This window comes from Euphorbia lathyris, chromosome 6 (genome assembly GCF_963576675.1).
Source record: "Euphorbia lathyris chromosome 6, ddEupLath1.1, whole genome shotgun sequence".
NCBI lineage: Eukaryota > Viridiplantae > Streptophyta > Magnoliopsida > Malpighiales > Euphorbiaceae > Euphorbia > Euphorbia lathyris.
In genome coordinates, this window is record NC_088915.1 from 61337526 (window position 1) to 61359810 (window position 22285).

The following is a 22285-nucleotide window of genomic DNA, read 5'->3' on the forward strand; positions in this document are numbered from 1 at the left end:
CAGGCTATTCCTTCCAAGCAGTTGCTGGAAGAATATAAACATACTACGAAGCAAATGTTACACATTTACACTCAATGAAAATAACAGCAAAATCGTCACGAGCCTTCTGCTGTGACTGCTCTAAGAACTCAAGTTGCCACATGGACACTTCTACCAAAGCATACAAAACTTACACAGCTTTGAGCAATAGACAAATCATGGGTTTACTCTCGTTTGATCGAGTGTCAAGCACACAACATGTTGTAACTTGAGAGATAGAGAAGTATTTAGATCATTTCTACAAGCACACAACATGTTGTAACTTGAGAGATAGAGAAGTATTTAGATCATTTCTACGCAGTCAAAGGCTTAAACCAGCAAGATGATATATTGACAGTTCTATATATATTATAGACATTTGACCTTACAAACACTGGTTTAGGCCTTAGGACAGGAAGTAACCAAGCTAATTTTCCACCTTTGTTATCAAAAAAAATTAATACAACAGACAGCTCAGAGTATAAACACGAATCAAATGTGGGAAAAACTCAATATAATTAACATGTAGACAGTTTTGAACTTTCACAAGGTAGATTAATTCAACTCCTAACATCTAATTTTTCATGAAACAGTTGCAATTGTATTCTTCTATCTATCCATACTGTTTCCAAAATTCTTCTCTGAGTTTGGATATTAGCAATTGTGCACAATGTCCAAATAATATTAATATATGAAAAACCCTAACCTTACAACAAGGATTTACACAAATGTGAAGGATCAAATTAGAGTTAGTTTTAGTAATCTCTCTCACCATTAGAGCCGGATCGTTTGCCTTTCTTGATCTTCTCAAGCTGAATTTGCGTCTCTGTGAAAATCCGCATCCTTTCCGTCTCTAAATCTTTGGCGAATTTCATCCTCTGCTTCTCCAAATCCAACATATGCCTCAATTTCTCACTTTCCACCCTCTCATAAACCTCCCCAAATCTCTCTATAGCTCTAGCCAATCTCCTTATCCCTTCTCCCTCTTCATCTTCCTCATTTTCCCTCTCTCTTTCCCTCTCCTCGTCCTCCTCTTCTTCATCGCTCTCTGATTCTGCAGCTGCTGCAGCCGCGGCCATAGCTGAGTAATTCCTCCTGAAATACCCATCATCCAATGGCCTCTTCTGTGGAAGCGCCACAGCAGGCATGGCCGGCGTCGAGGTCGAGGTCGGAGTCCTCCTAAACGAATTCACCGGCAAAGCCACCGGCGGGGACGGTGAGAGGGAGGGAGAAGCTTGTTTCTTACCGGAAAAATTAGATCCAATCAACGAATCCAAGCTGTCATAGAAAAGCCAAGACGACGCCAACGTTCCATTAGAGGATGTAACCCTAGCTTTCTCGATCTTGTACTTCTTCTTAATCGTATCGATCCGATTCTTACACTGCACATCGGTGCGATGCGTTTTCTTTGTATGGCCGTGTTTAGCGTTAACTGCGTCTGCAACTTCTTGCCAGTCCTTCTGTCGAAGATTACCACGATTGAGCTCCATATACCGGCGGCCCCAAACTTCAACGAGAGTGGAGGTAGCTTCCTCACTCCAGCAATCTTCACGGATAGGCAACGGCCGGGAGTGAGAGGTGGAGGACGGAGTGACGGAATCCGTTAGGTCGCCCATATGAATGAAATCGTAGCCGTGGAAGGAAGAATATGTGGTGGTGATGGTGGCGGTGGTGGTTTAGGTATTTAATCGTCAGGTGGAATATTGATGGGGAGAGATAAGGTTAGAGAGTAAGGGAGATCTCTGACCAAATACAAAACAAAGGAAACGGGGTCGGTGCGGCGAAGGTGACGCGCCGGACGCATGAGGCGAAAGAGTAGGGGGAAAAACTAAAAGAGAGGGGTCGCCGGGACGTGGAAAGGCGCGTGTAGTAAACATGGAATACAATGGGTGTGTCATCGGGATTTGGCTCGGCTGTGTTTCCACACTCCTTTAGCTGCTAAAATTATTTGTTATGTTTTTTTGGTCCCTTCCCCAAAATTCCTCTCTTCTCCCATCTTCTTCTTAAATTATGCCTATTTGTATTTTCATTTCCTAAATTATTAAAACAGTAATTTAATTACGATACAAACCCATGCTATGTTATGCACTACCATTTTGCTTAAGTAATTGTATCTTATATTTAACTAATTAAAGATGATGTAGTAAATTATTATTATTTTTTTATTATCACAATATAAAAATAATGTAACGATGATGATTCCTTTTTGTAGATTAATAATATTTTGTTGATTTTTTTTATAATATCTCAGATAAAAATTTATTGTTAACAATCAAATTGTATAAGAAGGTTTTATGCTTTGATTGGATGAAAGGTTTTAGCGTGATTGGAAAACAAAAAGATTTTATAATTTAAGGATGACTAATTAGAAAAGGTATGCATATTTAAAGATTACATGTTAAATTCTATATCGTTAATGTCTGCTATTCGCTTGTGAGAGTTTTTTATTGTCATTTCCTTCGTGTTCGTTCAGTTCAATGAAGAGTGGTATGGAAAACTTTTTTTTTTATCTCATAACCGAACATGATGTGTTGTATATTTCTAGAGGAGTCGCTAACTCTGAAAATTGCTACTGTGGACCATGTTTGATTGGGCAACTGTTGATTGACAAAACCATTAAATACCAACAAACACATCCTTTTGTGAATAGTCTTGTTTGTCGTGAACAGTCATGTTCATATATAAATAGTCGTGTCTGTCAGTGTATAATCGTGTTCGTTCGTGAAAAGACATATCCTTTCGAGTTCTATTTATATAGAATGGATTGTCAAAATTCACAAGTGGCTAAAAGCTGTTGTTGAAGTTTTAAAAAATACTATTTCTCTGTTCACATTGTTCTTGTTTTCCTACTCCGATGATAACTAGGCTACATACAGTTTGAGTTCGCTTGCGTAATCTGTTGTATCCTGGAAGACAATCGTCAATAGCGACGACATCTATCTTAAGGAAACTGCTGATACAGGCCTCAGATTTGTCTAATTCTTTCCTTTTAATTTCTAGTTTTATTGTTCATATGTTTTTCTGTGTTCGTTTTGTTTTTTGGTTAATCACATCTAACATTTTTAAGACAGCCGTAATTGTTTGTATCCCTGCTTAGGTAAGGGAACATTATGAAGGTGGAACCAGGCGACAAATGTGTTAGCTAAAAAATGATAATCGTTTAATTGATATGCATGGTTATAGCTTTTGTGTAGATGGATGGATTTTCGCAAATTGTGATCCTTCTATTCATTTAAAAGAAAATCAAACGTATAGGATGAAATATTTTGATATTTCTAATGTTATTTTTTTATTTGTTTTCTTTTGATCCCTGCAATTTTCATAGTTTTTTTGACGAACAGGAATACGTTAATGATCAATTATCTTGACGAATAGATTATACTTGAAAAATTATATTGGTTCTGTTTGTTTAAACAGATTATAATATTCTGATTCTAACTTGATTTGTTTGAATTTCAGGAAGAAAAAGTTATTAATTATTGTTTTGTCTTTGTTTGTTTAAACAGTTTAATTGCCTTTTGGCATATGTTGGTACATGCGTTAATTGAAAATGGATCAGGTTTTAAGAACACAGTCACTTCAAAGGTTTTAGACCTACTTGTACCAGTGGTAACGTGTAAGCCACAACGAAAGTCTAGGAAAATTCATTGGTATGAATTTTAAAGACTTTGTGATAAAAGAAAATATCTTTTCTTTAGAGATGATGATGATATATGAAAATTCCATATTTGATATTCTCGCGCGTAAGGATGGATTTACATTAGAAATGTGAAATGTCATAAATTGACAAATCTGAGTAGTGATGTTATCTAACCGAGTTAGACGCTGGTAGATGAACATTAGTTGGCTAGATTTAATTTATGAAAGTCACTAAAAATGTAGAAATCAAATCGCCTTAAAATAAGTACATCACAATGATGGAATTGAAGGAAAATATCATATCAATTGGTGAATATGCGGTATAAAAAGCTTTCGAAAGATGAACTTGTGCAGAAAAGCTTACGTGTGATAACACCATTAGTCAATTGATCTCAACGAGTATCATTCTAATTGATTTTGTAGAATCAAAGGATAACACAGCGGATCCGTTATCCTAGAGGTTAAACCGAGATCAAATTGAAAAATCATCGAAAGTAGTGAGAGTAAAGCCCATTAGAAGAGGCGTTATGTGAAGGAAAACCCTAGCTAGTTGACTAGAGATCCCAAGATCTAGGCTCAAAGAGACAACCTAATTGCATAAACCTTATGCGCTCACTGTGGGTGTTAAACCATAGTCCATTCCTAGATGTAAACAGTGACACCAACGGGAAAAGGTTAAGCTATATGCTTTTAATAATACATTGTGCGTCAGTATGCTGAGTAAATAAATCACCTATGTCAGAGTGAAGTGGGGTCGCTTTGATGGAGACTAGTGATGCCTAGTTCTCTTAAACTCTCGCAGAACCAGGCGATGTTCATGACCATAACGAACATAACCATGAGAACCATACCATGTTATGTTGGTATCTGTGTGGGGTATATCATCGTTTACAAAAACGGCAGAATAGTTCAAAGACATCGCGTCTACTAGTCAGCTAGTAAAGTAAATATACTTTCACAAAGGAAGATTAATGCACATTAGCTACCTATCCTATGCAGATATCTTCTGTAGAAAGTTATCACCACATCGTAATCGTCTCGTTTATAATTTTATTCATGTGGGGGATTGTTGCAAAAAATTGAATAAAATTATATATTAATTTAAATACCAACAATCATGTTCGTACATAAACAGTCGTGTCTGTCAGTGTATAGTCGTATTCGTTCGTGAAAAGACATATCCTTTCGAGTTCTATTTATATAGAATGCATTGTCAAAATTTACAAGTGGCTAAAAGCTTTTGTTGAAGTTTTAAAAATTACTCTTTGCTACACATGGTTTGAGTTCGCTTGCGTAATCTGTTGTATCCTGGGAGACGATCGTTGTTAAGCCCAAAATATACCTAATATATCATCTATAATTACATCAATATTGCTACGAATTTGTGCTACTTATACCTATTTAGAATGCTTTTACTCTCGAATATGTTTCTTTCTTGCAAGGTACGTAAATGTTTGGTAAAATCCAAATAGGAACGAAAAGAGCTCAAAAACAGAATAAAAAACTTACAAAAGGAGTTAAAAACGACAAAGATCAAATTACTCCAAAACAAGGACAAAGACGAGGTCAGAAACAAAAGAAATGTCAAATTCTCGGTTGAAGAAACGAATTCTCGGTAGAGAATTTAATGAAAGCCGCGACCAAGAATCCATAATTCTCGGTCGCGACACACGTTCGTCCAGATCTCCTTCCCTTCGTCCGAAGACCAAATAAATGCTCCCCCATTCTCGGCCGAGAATTGCCATTCTCGGTAAGTGCAGAAATTCTGCCAAGTACAATGAACACATGTTAAAATCTAAGAAACGCGTTCGTTCGGGTGGATAAAGACGTTCTTTCACAACGGACACGATCCTTCACAGGGGACACGACACTTCAAACACGACTCTTCAACATCTATAAATAAAGAGTTGATGGAGAGTTGAAAATATATAGAAGAAAGAGATTAGTATAGAACTTATGCAGAAATTCCGAGTCAAGTGATTCAGAATTTAGATTTCATTTCTGTTCAAAGCAATATGATGTACACACATTGTTTATTCAATAATAACAAACACAGTAGCGTTTAGACATTGTTCATGTTTAGTTTTCATTTTGGTAGTAGATAGACCAGTCTCTATTCCGAAGATTCAGCGAGAAGATTGAGTAGAGAATCCGCCCCTGAGCCTGACAAACTCTAACGAAACCCAAGGAAAGGATTGACAACCCGTTCACTTGCAAGTCGTCGAATGTTTTCATGCTCCTTGTTCTCTGTAAACTTGTATCAATTTATATTTCATCTAATAAAGTCCGTTCTATTCGATAGATTTTTATGCAGCACTTTGGTAAAGGATCCGAAGTGGATTGCTGGTGTTTTCATTAAAACGTAGTTTAATTCAAAATCTTTACAAGGAAAGTTTGTTGAACACTTAGACAAGTTATTATCTCGGTAGAGTTTTAATTTGGTTAAGGAAGTAATCTAAACTAGTTAGGCGGATTGTTGCATTCAAAGCCTAAAAATTAGAGGTTTCGTCATTTATTTCATCGTCATAATTTATACAAAGTTTAAAGTTGTTTTCTTTGCTTAATGCAAACGAATATATTTGTTTACTTTTCTAAAAAGTACTAAACGTTCCTGTCTTGCAAATTCACTCCTAATCAGAAGTATTTTCTAACATTTTCATACTCTAATCTAATTCTCATTCTAGCAATTTCAAAACCAAATCCGATTTAACGATTTTCCTTATTATAAATTTTAAAAGTATATTTAACCAATTCAAAATAAGTTTTTGTTAAAAAGCGTTCCCTGTGGGATCGATATCTTTTATTACTACAAGCGTATACCGTGCACTTGCGGAAATCGCTCAACAGGTTTTTGGCGCCGTTGCCGGGGAACGCCAAAATTTTTGACAAAAATTTAGATTTTTGATATTTTATTTCGAATCTAGGTTTATTTATACTATTTCAAACTTTTAAATTTTAAAAATTTAAAATTACTAACATATTTATTTTTCAAATTCTGTTTTGAAGGTAGTTTGGGTTCGTGCGAAATTTCAGGTTCATGCGTAGTTCTCATAGTTCAGGCACGTCACCAGATCCTATTGACCCAGAAATTGAAAGAACTCTTAAAAACAACAAGAAAGAAAAGAAAAACAAAAACAAAACTCCAATAAAAACTAGAATTACCGAGCCAGAAGTTGTGGCCACACTTATGGATTAAGCTAGGCCAGGAGTGGACGGTGTAATGAACAGTATAGTTAGACCCCAAATTAATGCAAATCAATTTGAGATTAAGCCATCTTTGCTTAATATGTTACAAAATAACGTAACATTTTGCGGGTTACCTAACGAGAATCCTAACACCCATTTGACAAATTTCTTAGAAATTTGTGACACTTTTAAAATACCAAATGTGACTGCAGAAGCAATCAATCTTCGCCTTTTTCGTTTTACTTTGAAGGATCGAGCCAAAGAATGGTTAACTTCTATGCCAGTCGCATCATTTGAGACTTGGGAGCAATTAGCCCAAGCATTTTTATCAAAAAAAATTCCTTTAGCAAAAACCGCAAGAGTCATTAAAGAGTTAACATCTTTTTCTCAAAATGATAATGAAACTCTTTATGAGGCTTGGGAACGTTTTAAAGAACTTCAACGTTTATGCTCACACCACCAATTGCCGCTGAACTTTTAATGCAAACATTTTATAATGGACTCAATCCTACAACTAGAGGTTTATTGGATGCTATGTCTGGAGGGTTATTCATGAAGAAAACATCTGCCCAAGCAAGAGAACTTTTGGAGGAAATGACAATCAACAGCAATATGTGGCCCGCGGAACGTGGACACGTACCAATAGCGAAACCATCATCCTCAACTACGTCATCAGTTAAAGGTATAGTGAATCTTGATCCAGTCGCGATGTTGCAAGCCCAGTTTTCTGCCTTATCGCACAAAATTGATAGGTTTATAGCACCGTGTGATCCTAATGGTAAGCCAATCCAAACGGATGTGGATTATGAAGGTATGAGCGAAATTGAACAGGTAAATTTTGTCCAAGGGCAAAACCAACCTAATAACCCTTACTCCAATACATATAATCCTGGATGGAGAAATCATCCTAACTTTAACTGGAGAGATAATAATAACAATGCTAATGCTAATCAAAATCGTACCACTAATTATCAAAATCAATCAAGATATACGATTAGCACTTTATCTTCTAAAATCGACAAATTTATTGATGCTATGAGCGGAAAAATAAGTAATCACGACGATGGTTTTAAACGGATCGAGAATAAATTCGATCAGCTTATTAAAAACCAATCATCTAGCATCTATAATTTGGAGGTTCAAATTGGACAACTCACTAAATTAATTCCATCCCGCAAAGAGGGAAGTCTTCCAAGCCATACAGAAGAAAATCCTAAAGAGCATGTTAAGGCTATCACTCTTCGTTCAGGGAAAAATTACTTAGGTCCGGAAATGTCCGGAAATTCAATTTTGCCAGGAACTGATTTACCAAAATCCAAAGAAGATACATTAAATCAAAAAGATGTACAAATTGACTCAAGTACAAAAACTTTTGTACCCAAACCACCTTTTCCACACAAAGTCCGCAATAAGGACTATGACAAACAACTTTTAACATTTTTAGACAAACTTAAGAATTTGCATATTAATTTGACGTTTATGGATGCGATTACGCAAATTCCCAATTATGGTAAATTCCTCAAAGATTTAATTTCAAAGAAAATCAGTTGGGAAGGAATTTCATCCATTTCACTAACTGAAGATTGCAGTTCAATTGTGTCAAGTACTTTGCCCACCAAACTCAAAGATCCCGGATGTTTTACCATTCCATGTAAATTGGGAGATATTGAATTCCCAAGTTGTCTTTGTGATTTAGGAGCAAGCATAAACTTGATGCCATTATCTATTTTTAATAAGTTAGGCTTAGAAGAAGATATCAAACGTACCAATATGGTTTTGCAATTAGCGGATCAAACCACTAAAAGACCATATGGTATAATTGAGGATGTTTTAGTTAAAGTTGATAAATTTATTTTTCCTACCGATTTCGTTATATTAGATTTTGCATATGACGTAAATTGTCCGCTAATCTTTGGTAGACCGTTCATGAACACGGGACGTGCTCTAGTTGATGTGTCGGAAGGAAAAGTAGTTTTACGAATAGGAGACGATAAGATCGAGTTTGATATGAACCAAGCAATGAAATATCCTATGGAGGATTTCGCTTGTATGAAACTTGATTTAATTGAAGAATGTGTAAATGACATTGTTCAAAAAGAGGAAATAATAGAACCTATAATAAGTGAGGAACTAGAAGATAAGGACCCAGAGCCTTTGATTCGTGAAGATGGACCAGTTCCGCCTTCAATTATAGTTCCACCTAAATTAGAACTTAAAGAATTACCAAGTCATTTGAGGTACGCTTTCTTAGGCGAAGGCGATTCTCTACCTATAATTATCTCTAACAAATTAACACAAGTTCAAGAAGAGAAATTGAAAGAAGTTGTTAGAAATAGGATAGGAAGTATGGGTTGGCAAATTTCAGACTTAAAAGGTATTAATCCGAGCATCGTAATGCACAGAATTCACTTAGAAGAATATAAGCCACCTAAAGCGGATAGGCAAAGACGCCTAAATCCGAATATGAAAGAAGTAGTAAAAAAGGGAGGCATAACAGTTGTAAGGAATGACGAAGGTGAATTAATACCTACATGAACCACCATTGGTTGGAGGGTTTGTATAGATTATAGGAACCTTAATAAAGCAACTAGGAAAGATCATTTTCCTCTACCTTTCATTGATCAAATGATCGAAAGGATATCTGGTCATGCTTTCTATTGTTTTCTAGACGGTTACTCCGGATTCTTTCAAATATGTATTTACCCGGATGACCAAGATAAAACAACCTTCATGTGTCCTTACGGAACATTTGCATATAGGAGAATGCCCTTTGGTCTATGTAACACACCTGCAACATTTCAACGTTGTATGACTGCAATTTTTAATGATTTCATTGAAGATATCATGGAAGTTTTTATGGATGATTTTTCAGTTTATGGAGATTCTTTTGATTCGTGCCTAAAAAACTTGGATAAAGTTTTGTCTAGGTGTGAAGAAACAAATTTAGTATTAAACTGGGAAAAATGTCATTTCATGGTTGACGAAGGAATTGTTTTAGGTCACAAAATATCTGAAAAAGGATTAGAAGTGGATAAAGCAAAAACTTCAGTAATAGAAAAATTACCCCCTCCAACTACTGTTAAGGGAGTAAGGTCATTTTTAGGACATGCCGGTTTTTACAGAAGATTTATTAAGAATTTCTCTGTAATTTCCAAACCACTTACTAATTTACTCATGAAAGATTCAACTTTTGATTTTAATGAAGATTGCGTTAAAGCTTTTGAAACATTGAAAACAGCTTTAGTCAGTGCACCTATTATTGCTAAACCCGACTGGGATTTACCCTTTGAAATTATGTGTGATGCAAGTGACTTAGCCGTCGGATGTGTTTTAGGTCAAAGGAAGGATAAGAAACTTCATGTCATTTATTATGCAAGTCACACACTTTCTGGTGCACAATTAAACTACACCACAATAGAGAAAGAAATGTTAGCTGTAGTTTTTGCATGCGATAAGTTTAGGTCATACTTGTTAGGTTCGAAAGTCATTATATATACTGATCATGCAGCTTTAAGATATTTATTTGCTAAAAAGGATGCTAAACCACGTCTAATTAGATGGGTTTTATTATTACAAGAATTTGATATAGAAATCAAAAACAAAAAGGGAGTCGAAAACCTTGTCGCCGATCGTCTATCAAGGCTCGAAGATGAAAACGGTCCTATAGGTGAAACTATAGGTATACGAGATGATTTCCCCGATGAATATCTCTATCAAATTGAAAGTGTCATGTCACCATGGTATGCGGATTTTGCAAACTATCTTGCAGCCAATATTGTTCCGGAAGGATTAACTTTCCAACAAAGGAAGAAATTTTTCTTTGACATTAAACAGTATTTTGGGAAGATCCTTTTTTGTTCAAGACTTGTGGTGATGGGATAATTAGGAGATGCATTGGAGAAAATGAATATGAATCCATAATTTCGGAATGCCATTCTAGCTCTTATGGAGGACATAATGGAGTTAGTAAGACTGTAGCTAGAATATTTGAATGTGGTTTCTTTTGGCCTACGATGTTTAAAGACATCCGTTCATTTATTACTCGTTGTGATAAGTGTCAAAGAACAGGAAATTTAGGAAGGAAAGATGAGATGCCCCTCACAACCATGTTAGAAGTTGAAGTCTTCGACATGTGGGGAATAGATTTCATGGGACCTTTTCCCCCTTCTTTTGGTAAAACTTACATATTAGTCGCCGTTGATTATGTTTCCAAGTGGGTTGAAGCAATTGCAACCCCGGCAAATGATTCTAAAGTAGTTGTTAATTTTCTTGACGATATATTTTGTAGATTTGGTTGTCCTAGAGTCATCGTTAGTGATGGCGGTACCCATTTTACAAACCGAAGTTTTGATATGCTTATGAAAAAATATGGAGTACGCCACCGCGTGTCAACGCCATACCATCCTCAATCAAATGGTCAGGCGGAGATATCTAATAGAGAACTCAAATGGATTCTAGAGAAAACAGTTTCATCTTCGAGAAAAGATTGGTCTTCTAAACTCAATAATGCGTTATAGGCATACCGTACTGCATTTAAAATGCCAATAGGAATGAATCCATACCGCTTAGTGTATGGGAAGGCATGTCATTTGCCAGTCGAATTAGAACACAAAGCCTATTGGGCTATTAGGGAACTTAACTTTGATTTACGACAAGCAGGTAAGAAACGTTTGCTCGACTTAAATGAGTTAGATGAGTTACGTCATCTATCTTATGAAAATGCGAAGATTTATAAAGAAAAAGTGAAAAAATGGCACGATGCCAAGATTAAAGTCAAACACTTTAATGTTGGGGATAAGGTGCTGTTATTTAATTCACGACTTTGTTTATTTCCAGGAAAACTTAAGTCCAGATGGATATGACCGTATTTAGTCATCAAAACATTCGATTATGGTTCTTTAGAACTTGAAGGACCTAACGGAGTTCGTTTCAAAGTTAATGGTAATCGATGTAAAATTTATTACGAAAGTATTTCAAAAATAGGAATTAAGTTCGTAACAAGATTATCTGACGTATAATTCGTTTAGCTTTTCTAATATAGTTTATTTCGTTTTATTTCTTTTAGATTTTTGTTCATTTTTATTTATTTTATTTTTACACATGCCATTTTTTTATTTTTTATTTTTAGATGACTTTATGTTATGATTTAGATGCATAAAATATGATTATTTCATGATTTTAGATTTGATTTTAGGCAATTAGTTCAAAATTGAAGTTTCAGGTGATTCTCTGCCGCGAATTTGGAATTCTCGGTCGAGAATTATCCTTTTCAAAATTGTCCAAATAGGTTAGGTTTTTTCTGAACTTACCGAGAATATTTAATTCTCGGCCGAGAATCGGAAAATGGGTTTCGACACCTGATTTCCGCAAGAAAATCAGCGTCGGTCGCGACACACGTTATTTCTGCAACATCAGACCTGAATCATCTTCAACCTGTAGACAAACCCTTTCATATACGAAAAATTAAGTTTCTTCAATTCAGAAAGGTATAATTTTATGCCTTTTCGCATCAAAACAACACCTCATTTCATCCTAAAATCTTATAAATAAGTCCTTGAAGATCATGGTTCTGTTACATTCTTTTCATCTTTGTCAGATCAAATTTCTGATTTTCTTCAAACACCATTTTTCACTAAGTTACAGAAACCTTGTTTCTTAAGTTCTTTACCATGCCTACTAAACACAAAACCTCAAAGAAAAATGCTGCTTCAAGCAACAAACGTCCAGACTTGTCCAAACGATATGATGCGCCATTTTCTATCTTCAATCACGATGAAGGAAGGCGCTACTAGAGGCTCCGTTATACATTCTTTGTTGGAATGCTATATATGGATGACTTCTTGAATGATCAACTTGGTATAAGCGATGACATGAGTCGCTATTTGGAACGTTTAGGGTGGACAAAATTCGCCAAAATGCGATTTCCAATCATTGGCGATTGGATTCTGGAATTTTTCTATACCGTTCATTTCATTAACAAACGACGTGTCCGTCTTAGTTTTCGTCGAGATGGCGAAATCTTCACTTTTGGCTATCCAGAGTTGCAGGTCTGGTTTGATTTTCCCCCGAGGGATACAATCAAACGTCATCCTGGCAAAGACATGACGTCCATGGACATTTGGAGAATGCTTACTGGTTTTTGGCGTTTCAATCTTAGACTCGCCTATAATCATTCCTTTCACTCAAACTCCATGCTGTATTTACACAAATTGTTATATCACAGTTTGTTCGGTCGCACATTTAGTAGTGTGGTCCGTGACACAGATCTATATGTTCTTGGAGATATATTCCAAGGCAATGCAGTGGATTCTTCAAAAATTCTGATGGAGGGTCTTGTCGCCGCTTCTCGATCCAAGGATAAAAAGATTGGGTTCGGCAATATAATCTGTGGAATAATTCTCGGTACCAAGGGTACCATTGATGTTCCTTGGAGTGATGATGAATTTTTCCCGACGATAGACTATGAGTTTTTAGAGTTCGAAGGACTCGTAAAACGTGTCTTTCGTGCAGGCCCGCATTTTCTTTTTGCACCGGAACGTCAAGCTTTCGTGCAGTTAAAAATTGACCATTATAGGGCCACAGAAATCCCGCTTGATAAGGATGAATATATAGAATAGTTTAGGTTTTTCAATTTTATTTTGTATATATTTCTCTTATTTTGTTGTAATTAAATTGTTTATTTTTATTTTGTACACATGTGTTCGATTAATAAATTAACTTTTCTATTTCATCTTTGTTCATTTATTTTTCTAATAGTTGCAAATATTGGTTAAATGATAATAATTAAATGTTTAGATTAGTCTAATATGATTTCTTATTCAACACATCTTCCAATTTTTCCAAACTTAATTCATTGGATTCAATACATTAAATTTTCCCAATTCTTTCAATTGATTAAATTCATTGTCTTTAATATGTATTAATATGAACTTAATATGCACTTAATATGGTTCTTTTAACTTGTATGCATAAATAGGCATTTAAGTTTCATTAATTCTATATTTATTACCCTTTAATTCCAATTAATAAGGCTAAACCTTTGGTTTTCCTTATAATTAATGCCATTTATTTTAATTTTTAAGTGCAGGAACAATTTATATTAAGTTCAGGACACAAATTGCCAACAAAATTGCACAAACCAAGTCAAAAGACACCAAAAACGCCATTTTTGACCAATTCTCTACCGAGAATTTAAAATTCTCGGTAAGTCCAGCAAAAACGGCTGAATTCAGAACAAATTTATCTCTGAAATTCGCGTGCCGCGACCGCGGCTCAGCATTCTCGGTCGCGACACGCGACCTGCAGGCAATATTAATTCCGATTTTTGCCCTATTTCAAGCATATTCCTATTCCTATTCTACCTCTATACCTACCTATTTCACCCTATATAAACCTACCCCTTACACAAACATCACATCACCTCACTTTTTATCCAATCCCCTACTCTAAACTCTTCCCCATAAATCACTTTTACTCTTCCCAATTTATTCTTTCCCCTCTCTTCTCTCTTCTCAATTCATTACCTCATTTTACCCATTTCAATTCATCTTCATCCTTTGCTCTTCTCTCTATTTTATTTCTTCTTCTTCTTCTTTACACAACCCTAGCCAACACCATCACCATGTCTAGACAAAAGCGTGTGGGTCAAAAACCTCCGGTTACGGAAGCTAATCGCCTTCGTATTCGTTGCGGAGCTTATTTTGATATCGAAACGGAGGAGGAAGCCGCTCGATTTCTTCACTTTTCCAATTCCAAACGCGAGTTTGTGGATATGCACTTCCTTGACTTCAATTTGGTAAGAGCATTAAACTTCTCCACTAGAATTGATGCTTTTATTGAAGCTTTAGGTTGGCAAGAGTTCGTTTCTATGCGTTTTCCCCGTATTTATGAATACGTGGTGGAGTTTTTGGTCATTTTGACCATGAACAAGAAGAAAACATCAATTTCTTTTAGGAACAATGGTGTAACTTACACCATAGATTATGAGGCAATGGGAAACATGTTTGGTTTCCCTACTACTGATTTTTATGATAAGCTTAGGGATTTTGATAATGATTCTGTTTGGCAAACCCTTTCGGACCAAGATTGTTTTAACTCCAAAAACACTTCAAGCAAGTTGATTAAGGACAATTGTGTGTTCTTCTTTCACAAATATTTGAGTTTTTCCTTGTTTGGTCGTGTTGAGAGTTCGAATATTCAAGTTCGGGATTTGTTTGTTTTGGATAGCTTGTTTAAAGGTTTGAGGGTTGATAGCATTGGTATATTGTTTGATAATTTGTTCCGTGCTTCGAGGGCTCACACAAATCAAGTCCCTCTTTGTAATTTTATCATGGCTATTGTGTTGGGAGCACGGGGTGAATTGGCCGATTATGACATGTCCACCTACCATGGGTATATTCCAATTTTGGACATCTCGGCACTTGAGCGGGCTCACTTATTGCTTACTTCGGTTCCTCCCGTCTTTATTTCATATGCTTCCCGTATTTCCCATCTTCGTGGCACTATGGGTGGAGGAACTTCAAGTTCTCAATATGTAGGTACCGAAGAAGGAGGCGAGGCGGAAGGCGAGGAGGATGCACCACAAGCTCAACCACAACCCCAAGCACCTTATGAGGATGATCCGGTGGATTTGCGGAGGATTTTGAACCAAATCAATTCCAATAATCGTCAAATTAATTTAAGAATTGATGATTTGGTGGAAAACAACATGGTGATGAATGACAACCTCAATACTTTGAGGCGCGAGCATAGGTCTACTCGGTATCGGATGCTTTCCTTTTTCCGTCTGCCGAAATGTGGAGACTTCCCCAACACCTCCGGATTCCCCGCCTCATGCCTAGGTTGTTTTCTTTATTTTTATTTTCATCTTGTTAAAGTTTGGTACAATATTTCTTTTTAATATGTTTGGTACAATTTTTAATTTTATGTTGAATGATTTTAATTTGCTAATATTCTATCTTTATTTCGTATGCTTTATTTCGTGCTTATTTTTTATGTTATGTCGATTTTTGCACCAATGAGGACATGGTCCAATTTAAGTGTGGGAGGAGATATACATATATCATTTTAGTTTTTAGCACAAATACTAAATGCAACGAATAATTTTTATGCAAATGCAACATATATTGCAACACATTTTATTTTCACACTATTTTTCATAAACTTAACATTTTTCATATGTTTGTAAATTACTCATAAGTTAATATGATTATTTATGATTTTTATTTTTAGGTTATCATTATCGTTAGAAATGATATTTCTATACGGGCATTGTTTTTCAAATTTTTCACAAATTTTCGACACGATTTTAAATAAAATTGTCTCGAGTGAATGTATTTAAGTAAAAACTTCTTTATTTCAATCTCTACTTTATATCATGAAATTCGTGATACAATAAATCTCATTTTGAATTTTCAATTAGGTTTATAGGCATTAAATTGAACTAACAATTTTAGCTCGGTTTGATTTCGTCTTACATTAACACCAATTGAAGTTTTTAAGGAAACTTTAGCCATAATACATGTTGAATTTTAAGTCAATATAGGATGAATGTGCTATCTTTCTTTTTCCCAAGTTACAATTTCAAATTTGTAATTCATATTAATTCATCAATTAGTTGAATTCTTAACTTTTGGCCACGATTGAGACCAACCTTATCAAGGTATGAAAGGGAAGAAAATTAAGTACCGTTTACTTTTGGCCACGGTTGCGACCACCCTTATCACAATCGAGGTATGGAAGGAACGTTTAAGCAAAAAATAATAAGAGTGTTTAAGTTTAAAGTAACGATTGCGTCCACCCATGGCATGGTCGGTACCTCTTAAGCGAACACAAAACAATAAAAATACGTATAAGGTTACGATCAAGACCACCCTTATCTCGGGCGTAACTAAGCAAATAAATTAATCCTAAGTACTTATTTTCATTTAATATATCTCATATATTAGTTTAGGTTTGGGAAAGGAAATTTTGTGCTTTAAAATGCCTTGAGACGAAAGACTCAATAACATGCGTGCTTATATCGTCCCGAATGCTTCAATTCAAAATTGAAAAAAACAAGACGAATGATATATCGCCTTTATACTAAGTTAGTTTGATATTTTGCGTATAAATTTGCCATGCGAAGTAAGTCTTTTTGGCTTAACTAATTTAAAAGGTAACACCGAGATATATGTTTTATTTTCATAAACGAGATTAGTTAAAGATTAAATTCAGTGAAATTTTGCTCGGGACTAGCAAAAGATTAAGTGTGGAGATTTGTTAAGCCCAAAATATACCTAATATATCATCTATAATTACATCAATATTGCTACGAATTTGTGCTACTTATACCTATTTAGAATGCTTTTACTCTCGAATATGTTTCTTTCTTGCAAGGTACGTAAATGTTTGGTAAAATCCAAATAGGAACGAAAAGAGCTCAAAAACAGAATAAAAACCTTACAAAAGGAGTTAAAAACGACGAAGATCAAATTACTCTAAAACAAGGACAAAAACAAGGTCAGAAACAGAAGAAATGTCAAATTCTCGGTTGAAGAAACGAATTCTCGGTAGAGAATTTAATGAAAGCCGCGACCGAGAATCCACAATTCTCGGTCGCGACACGCGTTCGTCTAGATCTCCTTCCATTCGTCCGAAGACCAAATAAATGCTCCCCCATTCTCGGCCGAGAATTGCCATTCTCGGTAAGTGCAGAAATTCTGCCAAGTACAATGAACACATGTTAAAATCCAAGAAACGCGTTCGTTCGGGTATAAAGACGTTCTTTCACAATGGACACGATCCTTCACAGCGGACACGACACTTCAAACACGACTCTTCAACATCTATAAATAAAGAGTTGATGGAGAGTTGAAAATATGTAGAAGAAAGAGATTAGTATAGAACTTATGCAGAAATTCCGAGTCAAGTGATTCAGAATTTAGATTTCATTTCTGTTCAAAGCAATATGATGTACACACATTGTTTATTCAATAATAACAAACACAGTAGCGTTTAGACATTGTTCATGTTTAGTTTTCATTTTGGTAGTAGATAGACCAGTCTCTATTCCGAAGATTCAGCGAGAAGATTGAGTAGAGAATCCGCCCCTGAGCCTGACAAACTCTAACGAAACCCAAGGAAAGGATTGACAACCCGTTCACTTGCAAGTCGTCGAATGTTTTCATGATCCTTGTTCTCTGTAAACTTGTATCAATTTATATTTCATCTAATAAAGTCCGTTCTATTCGATAGATTTTTATGCAGCACTTTGGTAAAGGATCCGAAGTGGATTGCTGGTGTTTTCATTAAAACGTAGTTTAATTCAAAATCTTTACAAGGAAAGTTTGTTGAACACTTAGACAAGTTATTATCTCGGTAGAGTTTTAATTTGGTTAAGGAAGCAATTTAAACCAGTTAGGAGAATTGTTGCGTTCAAAGCCTAAAAATTAGAGGTTTCGTCATTTATTTCATCGTCATAATTTATACAAAGTTTAAAGTTGTTTTCTTTGCTTAATGCAAATGAATATATTTGTTTACTTTTCTAAAAAGTACTAAACGTTCCTGTCTTGCAAATTCACTCCTAATCAGAAGTATTTTCTAACATTTTCATACTCTAATCTAATTCGCATTCTAGCAATTTCAAAACCAAATCCGATTTAACGATTTTCCTTATTATAAATTTTAAAAGTATATTTAACCAATTCAAAATAAGTTTTTGTTAAAAAGCGTTCCCTGTGGGATCGATATCTTTTATTACTACAAGCGTATACCGTGCACTTGCGGAAATCGCTCAACAATCGTTAATAGCGACGACATCTGTCTTAAGGAAACTGCTAATACAGGCCTCAGATTTGTCTAACTCTTTCCTTTTTAATTTCTAGTTTTATTGTTCATATGTTTTTCTGTGTTCGTTTTGTTTTTTGGTTAATCACATCTAACATTTTTAAGATAGAAGTAATTATTTGTCTAACAATGAAAACCATATTAGCAAGTTTGTAGTGGCTGGGAAGAGGGATATCAATCACAATGTGATACAGAGCATCTTCTTCAAGGGTTCGAGTCCGGATGAAGAGAGCCGAAGTAGGAATGAAGCACGCTAGAAATTTCCAAGAGGAAGATAGACATCGACAAAAAAAAAACAAGAACAATGAGAGGATAGGTTAAAATGAGAGCTTTATTAAAATAAAGTTTTTGTAAATTTTGGAGATGATGTTTAAGATTTTTTTTCCTTTTGAAAATCCAACGATAATGAGGAAAATTTTAGAATGAAATAGTTAAGAAGTGGTGAAAAATAAAAATGGAGACCTTGAATATTTGGATTTACTGATTAATCAAATGAGAAAAATATTTCGTAATTTAGTAAATAATATAATTAAAATAGTATATAATAGGTTTAATACATCAAGAGCTTTTTGAACTTAGTTCAAAAAAACAGATTGTTTCTCTAAATTTATAGTATTTATTGTTAGATTCTAAATCACTCAAGTGATATGATTAACCCTCTAGATCTATATGACAAAACAAGAGATGATTTGAATAAATTAAAAACTGTATCATTTTAAGCAAACTTAAAGTACATTGGATCACTATAAACAAGTTTATGAGTCAATATATCATTTTAAATAAATTCAGATGGCCGATATGTGATTTTAAATAAAATCGGAAGCTAACGAGACACTCGATAAGGTGGAGCAAAATAATGTTTTAGCAATGACGGGACCACAAGGCAAACGAATAAAAGAGGGCAATTACCCCTCTAGATTTGACCCTGCATATAGTTTAAATTTTGTAAATACGAATATAAGATTTCAAATGTGTAAAAGATGAACTTTTTTACTAAAATTACTAGTAAATAAATAAAATTTTAGTTAACCTCAAACTTAATAGAATATATATTTATACTCTTTTCCCTTCTTCTTATTTCCATACTTAATAAGGAAGTGTAATTGAGTTTTCTTCATTTATACAAATTGGAAAACAAGGTTTCTTTTGTCTTATTTTCTAAAAAGTTTCTTCCTTTCTTTTAATTCTTACATTAAAAGTTCTTTTTTATCTATAGCATCATCAAGTACTCTTGAATCGTTGTATGTTGATTTCTCGTTGAAAGATGAAGAGAATGGTGGAGTTACTGTACCCGATGAAAATCTCAGTGTTAATCATCCTGATCTCCACTTGTCCTTTGTTGGAATGATTGCCCAAACTAGATGAAAACCTCTTAGTAGGGATGCTCGCTGGCTTGTCAATGATGCAGACTTTGACGGTAGTTCCCCGACAGTGGTGCGCAACTCTAGTCTGGCCGAGACAGTCAAGATAACTGATAATTATGATGGTAGTAACTGCTCAATGAAAAAGAGTAATTGATAATTATGATGGCAGTAACTGTTCAATTAAAAGTATAACTGGTAATTATACTAGTAGTAATTCCTCAATTAAAAGCGAAACTGATTATTCTGATGGCAGTAACCACTAAAATAAAAGCCTAATAAGGGGAACAATAAATATGACATTTACTACTATTAATGGGAAGTAATTTAATGAAGGGAATCAATGGGCAGTTTTACAAATAGAATGAGTAGTTATCTCTGACCCAAAATGATGAATGATAGATGTCTGTGAGGATTGTAGTAACGTTTTGGCTATTCCTCTATCTTCCAATGAAAAAGGAGTCTTGGGTATGGGCTACGGAGAATAATGGACTCTATAAATTAGAGTGAACATCATCCAACTAGTTTTTGGAAAAGGTTTTGAGAGTTGAAGGTGTCGAGAAGATACGAAATCTCCTGTGGCGGGCTTACAAAAGTTATGTTCTTCGCAACTCGTCTGACAGTTTTGTAGCAGTAAGGAATGATAGTATTGGCCCAAAATAAAATAAATTTTATTTTATGTATATAGAAAGCTTGGGTTTAATTTTAGGGTATAGTTTATATTCTTCTAGAAAAATAATAATGGTAAAATAAAAATAAAAATGCATTCGTAAACTCGCCTCAAGTACGCGAGGCGTGCATTTCTATACGCGGGGCGTATACCACACATCCGAAGACGTTCCACTTCAGAGACTCCATTACGCGGGGCGTACCTTACTTTACGCCACGCGTAAAACGCATCAACAAGACGCATCAGGTTCAGAAGCTGCACTATGCAGGGCGTAGCCAGACTTACGCGGGGCGTGTTCTTTCTCTCGACGAACTAGAGGTCAGTTCTCGCCCGGAGCCCGTTGTCGATCACCAATTTCTCAGAACGCATCCGGACACAGCCACGGGCTAGCCTACAAGCTTAGCCCCATCCCCACTTCTAGGCCCAAGCCTTAAGATTTTCTTTAACCACAAGGTAGTGGGGTGATGTGGCATGGAAGTTAGTGGTAGTTGGAGGAAGTTGATGATGTGGCAAGGTAGTGGGCAAGGTTAGAGAGAAAAATAAGGGATAGTTGATAAATAATTACCAAAATGCCACTAAATAATTACCAAAACGCCACTCCAAAAAACTATAAATAGACCCCCTCCCCTTCATAAAAAATCACACACTCAACACAACAAAAACCCCCCTTTCAAAGCTCCAATGCTTAATCTCTAGTTCCTTTTGTTCTTAGTTCTTCAAGTTCTTCTTTTTGTTCTTCAAGTTCTTAGTTTTAATTCCTTCTTTTAGCTTCCTTTAGCTTTAATCCAAGTTCCAATAGCCTCTTTTCAATTTTTTTCAATTCAATTTAGCATTCCCAAGCCTTTAATTTGCTCAATTCATTGCTAGAATTCTGTTTTCAAATTAATTTTCCAGATTCGTCCAAGTATTTTCAAAGCCCGATTTCGTCCATTTAAATTCATTTTTTGCTTTCGATCCCTTCAACAAAGTTGTTCCTGACGTCTTGAATTTCAATCTAGTATATTTATTTTCCCAATTCCGTGCTCAGAAACTATAGTTACAAGCCAATCTTTACAGCCCAAATTCTTTTAGCTATTCTGTTTCCAGATTTTTCCAGATTCGTCCAGTTGTTTTCAAAACTCAATTTCGTCCATTTAGAGTCCGTTTTAGCCTTCGATCCCTTGTAGAAGTTTGTTTCTGACCTCCCGAAGTTAAATTTAGCCTATTTACTCGTCCAATTCCGTGTTCTTAAGCACTCAAACGAGCCCACCAAAGTCAAAGGTTAAATCTGCCTCATTTGCCTACCACACGTTTAGTCATTGCCAAGAGCACATACCGTACGGGCCCGACCGGCTGCAGCTCTCCGAGAACCTCGCACCAACACCAAAATTCAACGTCAATCCGAGATAGCTATTGTGGCTCCGAGTTTGTTGTTGAATTTCAATTTATTTTATCGCATTTCAATTCTTTGTATTGATTTGTTTATTCTAATTCAATTGATTACCTATACGTTTAATATAGAGATTTCTCAATTGTAATTCATTTCATTTTCATGCTTTTTGAACATGTGTATTCAAACCTTGATTCATCAATAAAATACCAATTT

The 22285-nt window shown here is 35.2% G+C and overlaps 1 protein-coding gene and 1 non-coding gene across 2 annotated transcripts; both read right to left on the reverse strand.

The window, feature by feature from the left end:
* Positions 1 to 437: 437 nt before the first annotated feature.
* LOC136233847 (trihelix transcription factor ENAP1-like) lies at positions 438 to 2019 on the reverse strand. The gene has a single exon (XM_066023541.1). It carries the CDS (start codon positions 1632 to 1634, stop codon positions 774 to 776), a length of 861 nt encoding a protein of 286 aa, XP_065879613.1. The 5' UTR covers positions 1635 to 2019; the 3' UTR covers positions 438 to 773.
* A 5182-nt stretch (positions 2020 to 7201) lies between these two features.
* LOC136234396 (small nucleolar RNA R71) lies at positions 7202 to 7308 on the reverse strand. Its single transcript, XR_010691280.1, has one exon. It is a non-coding gene; the product is annotated as a small nucleolar RNA R71 (small nucleolar RNA).
* Between the last annotated feature and the right edge of the window lie 14977 nt (positions 7309 to 22285).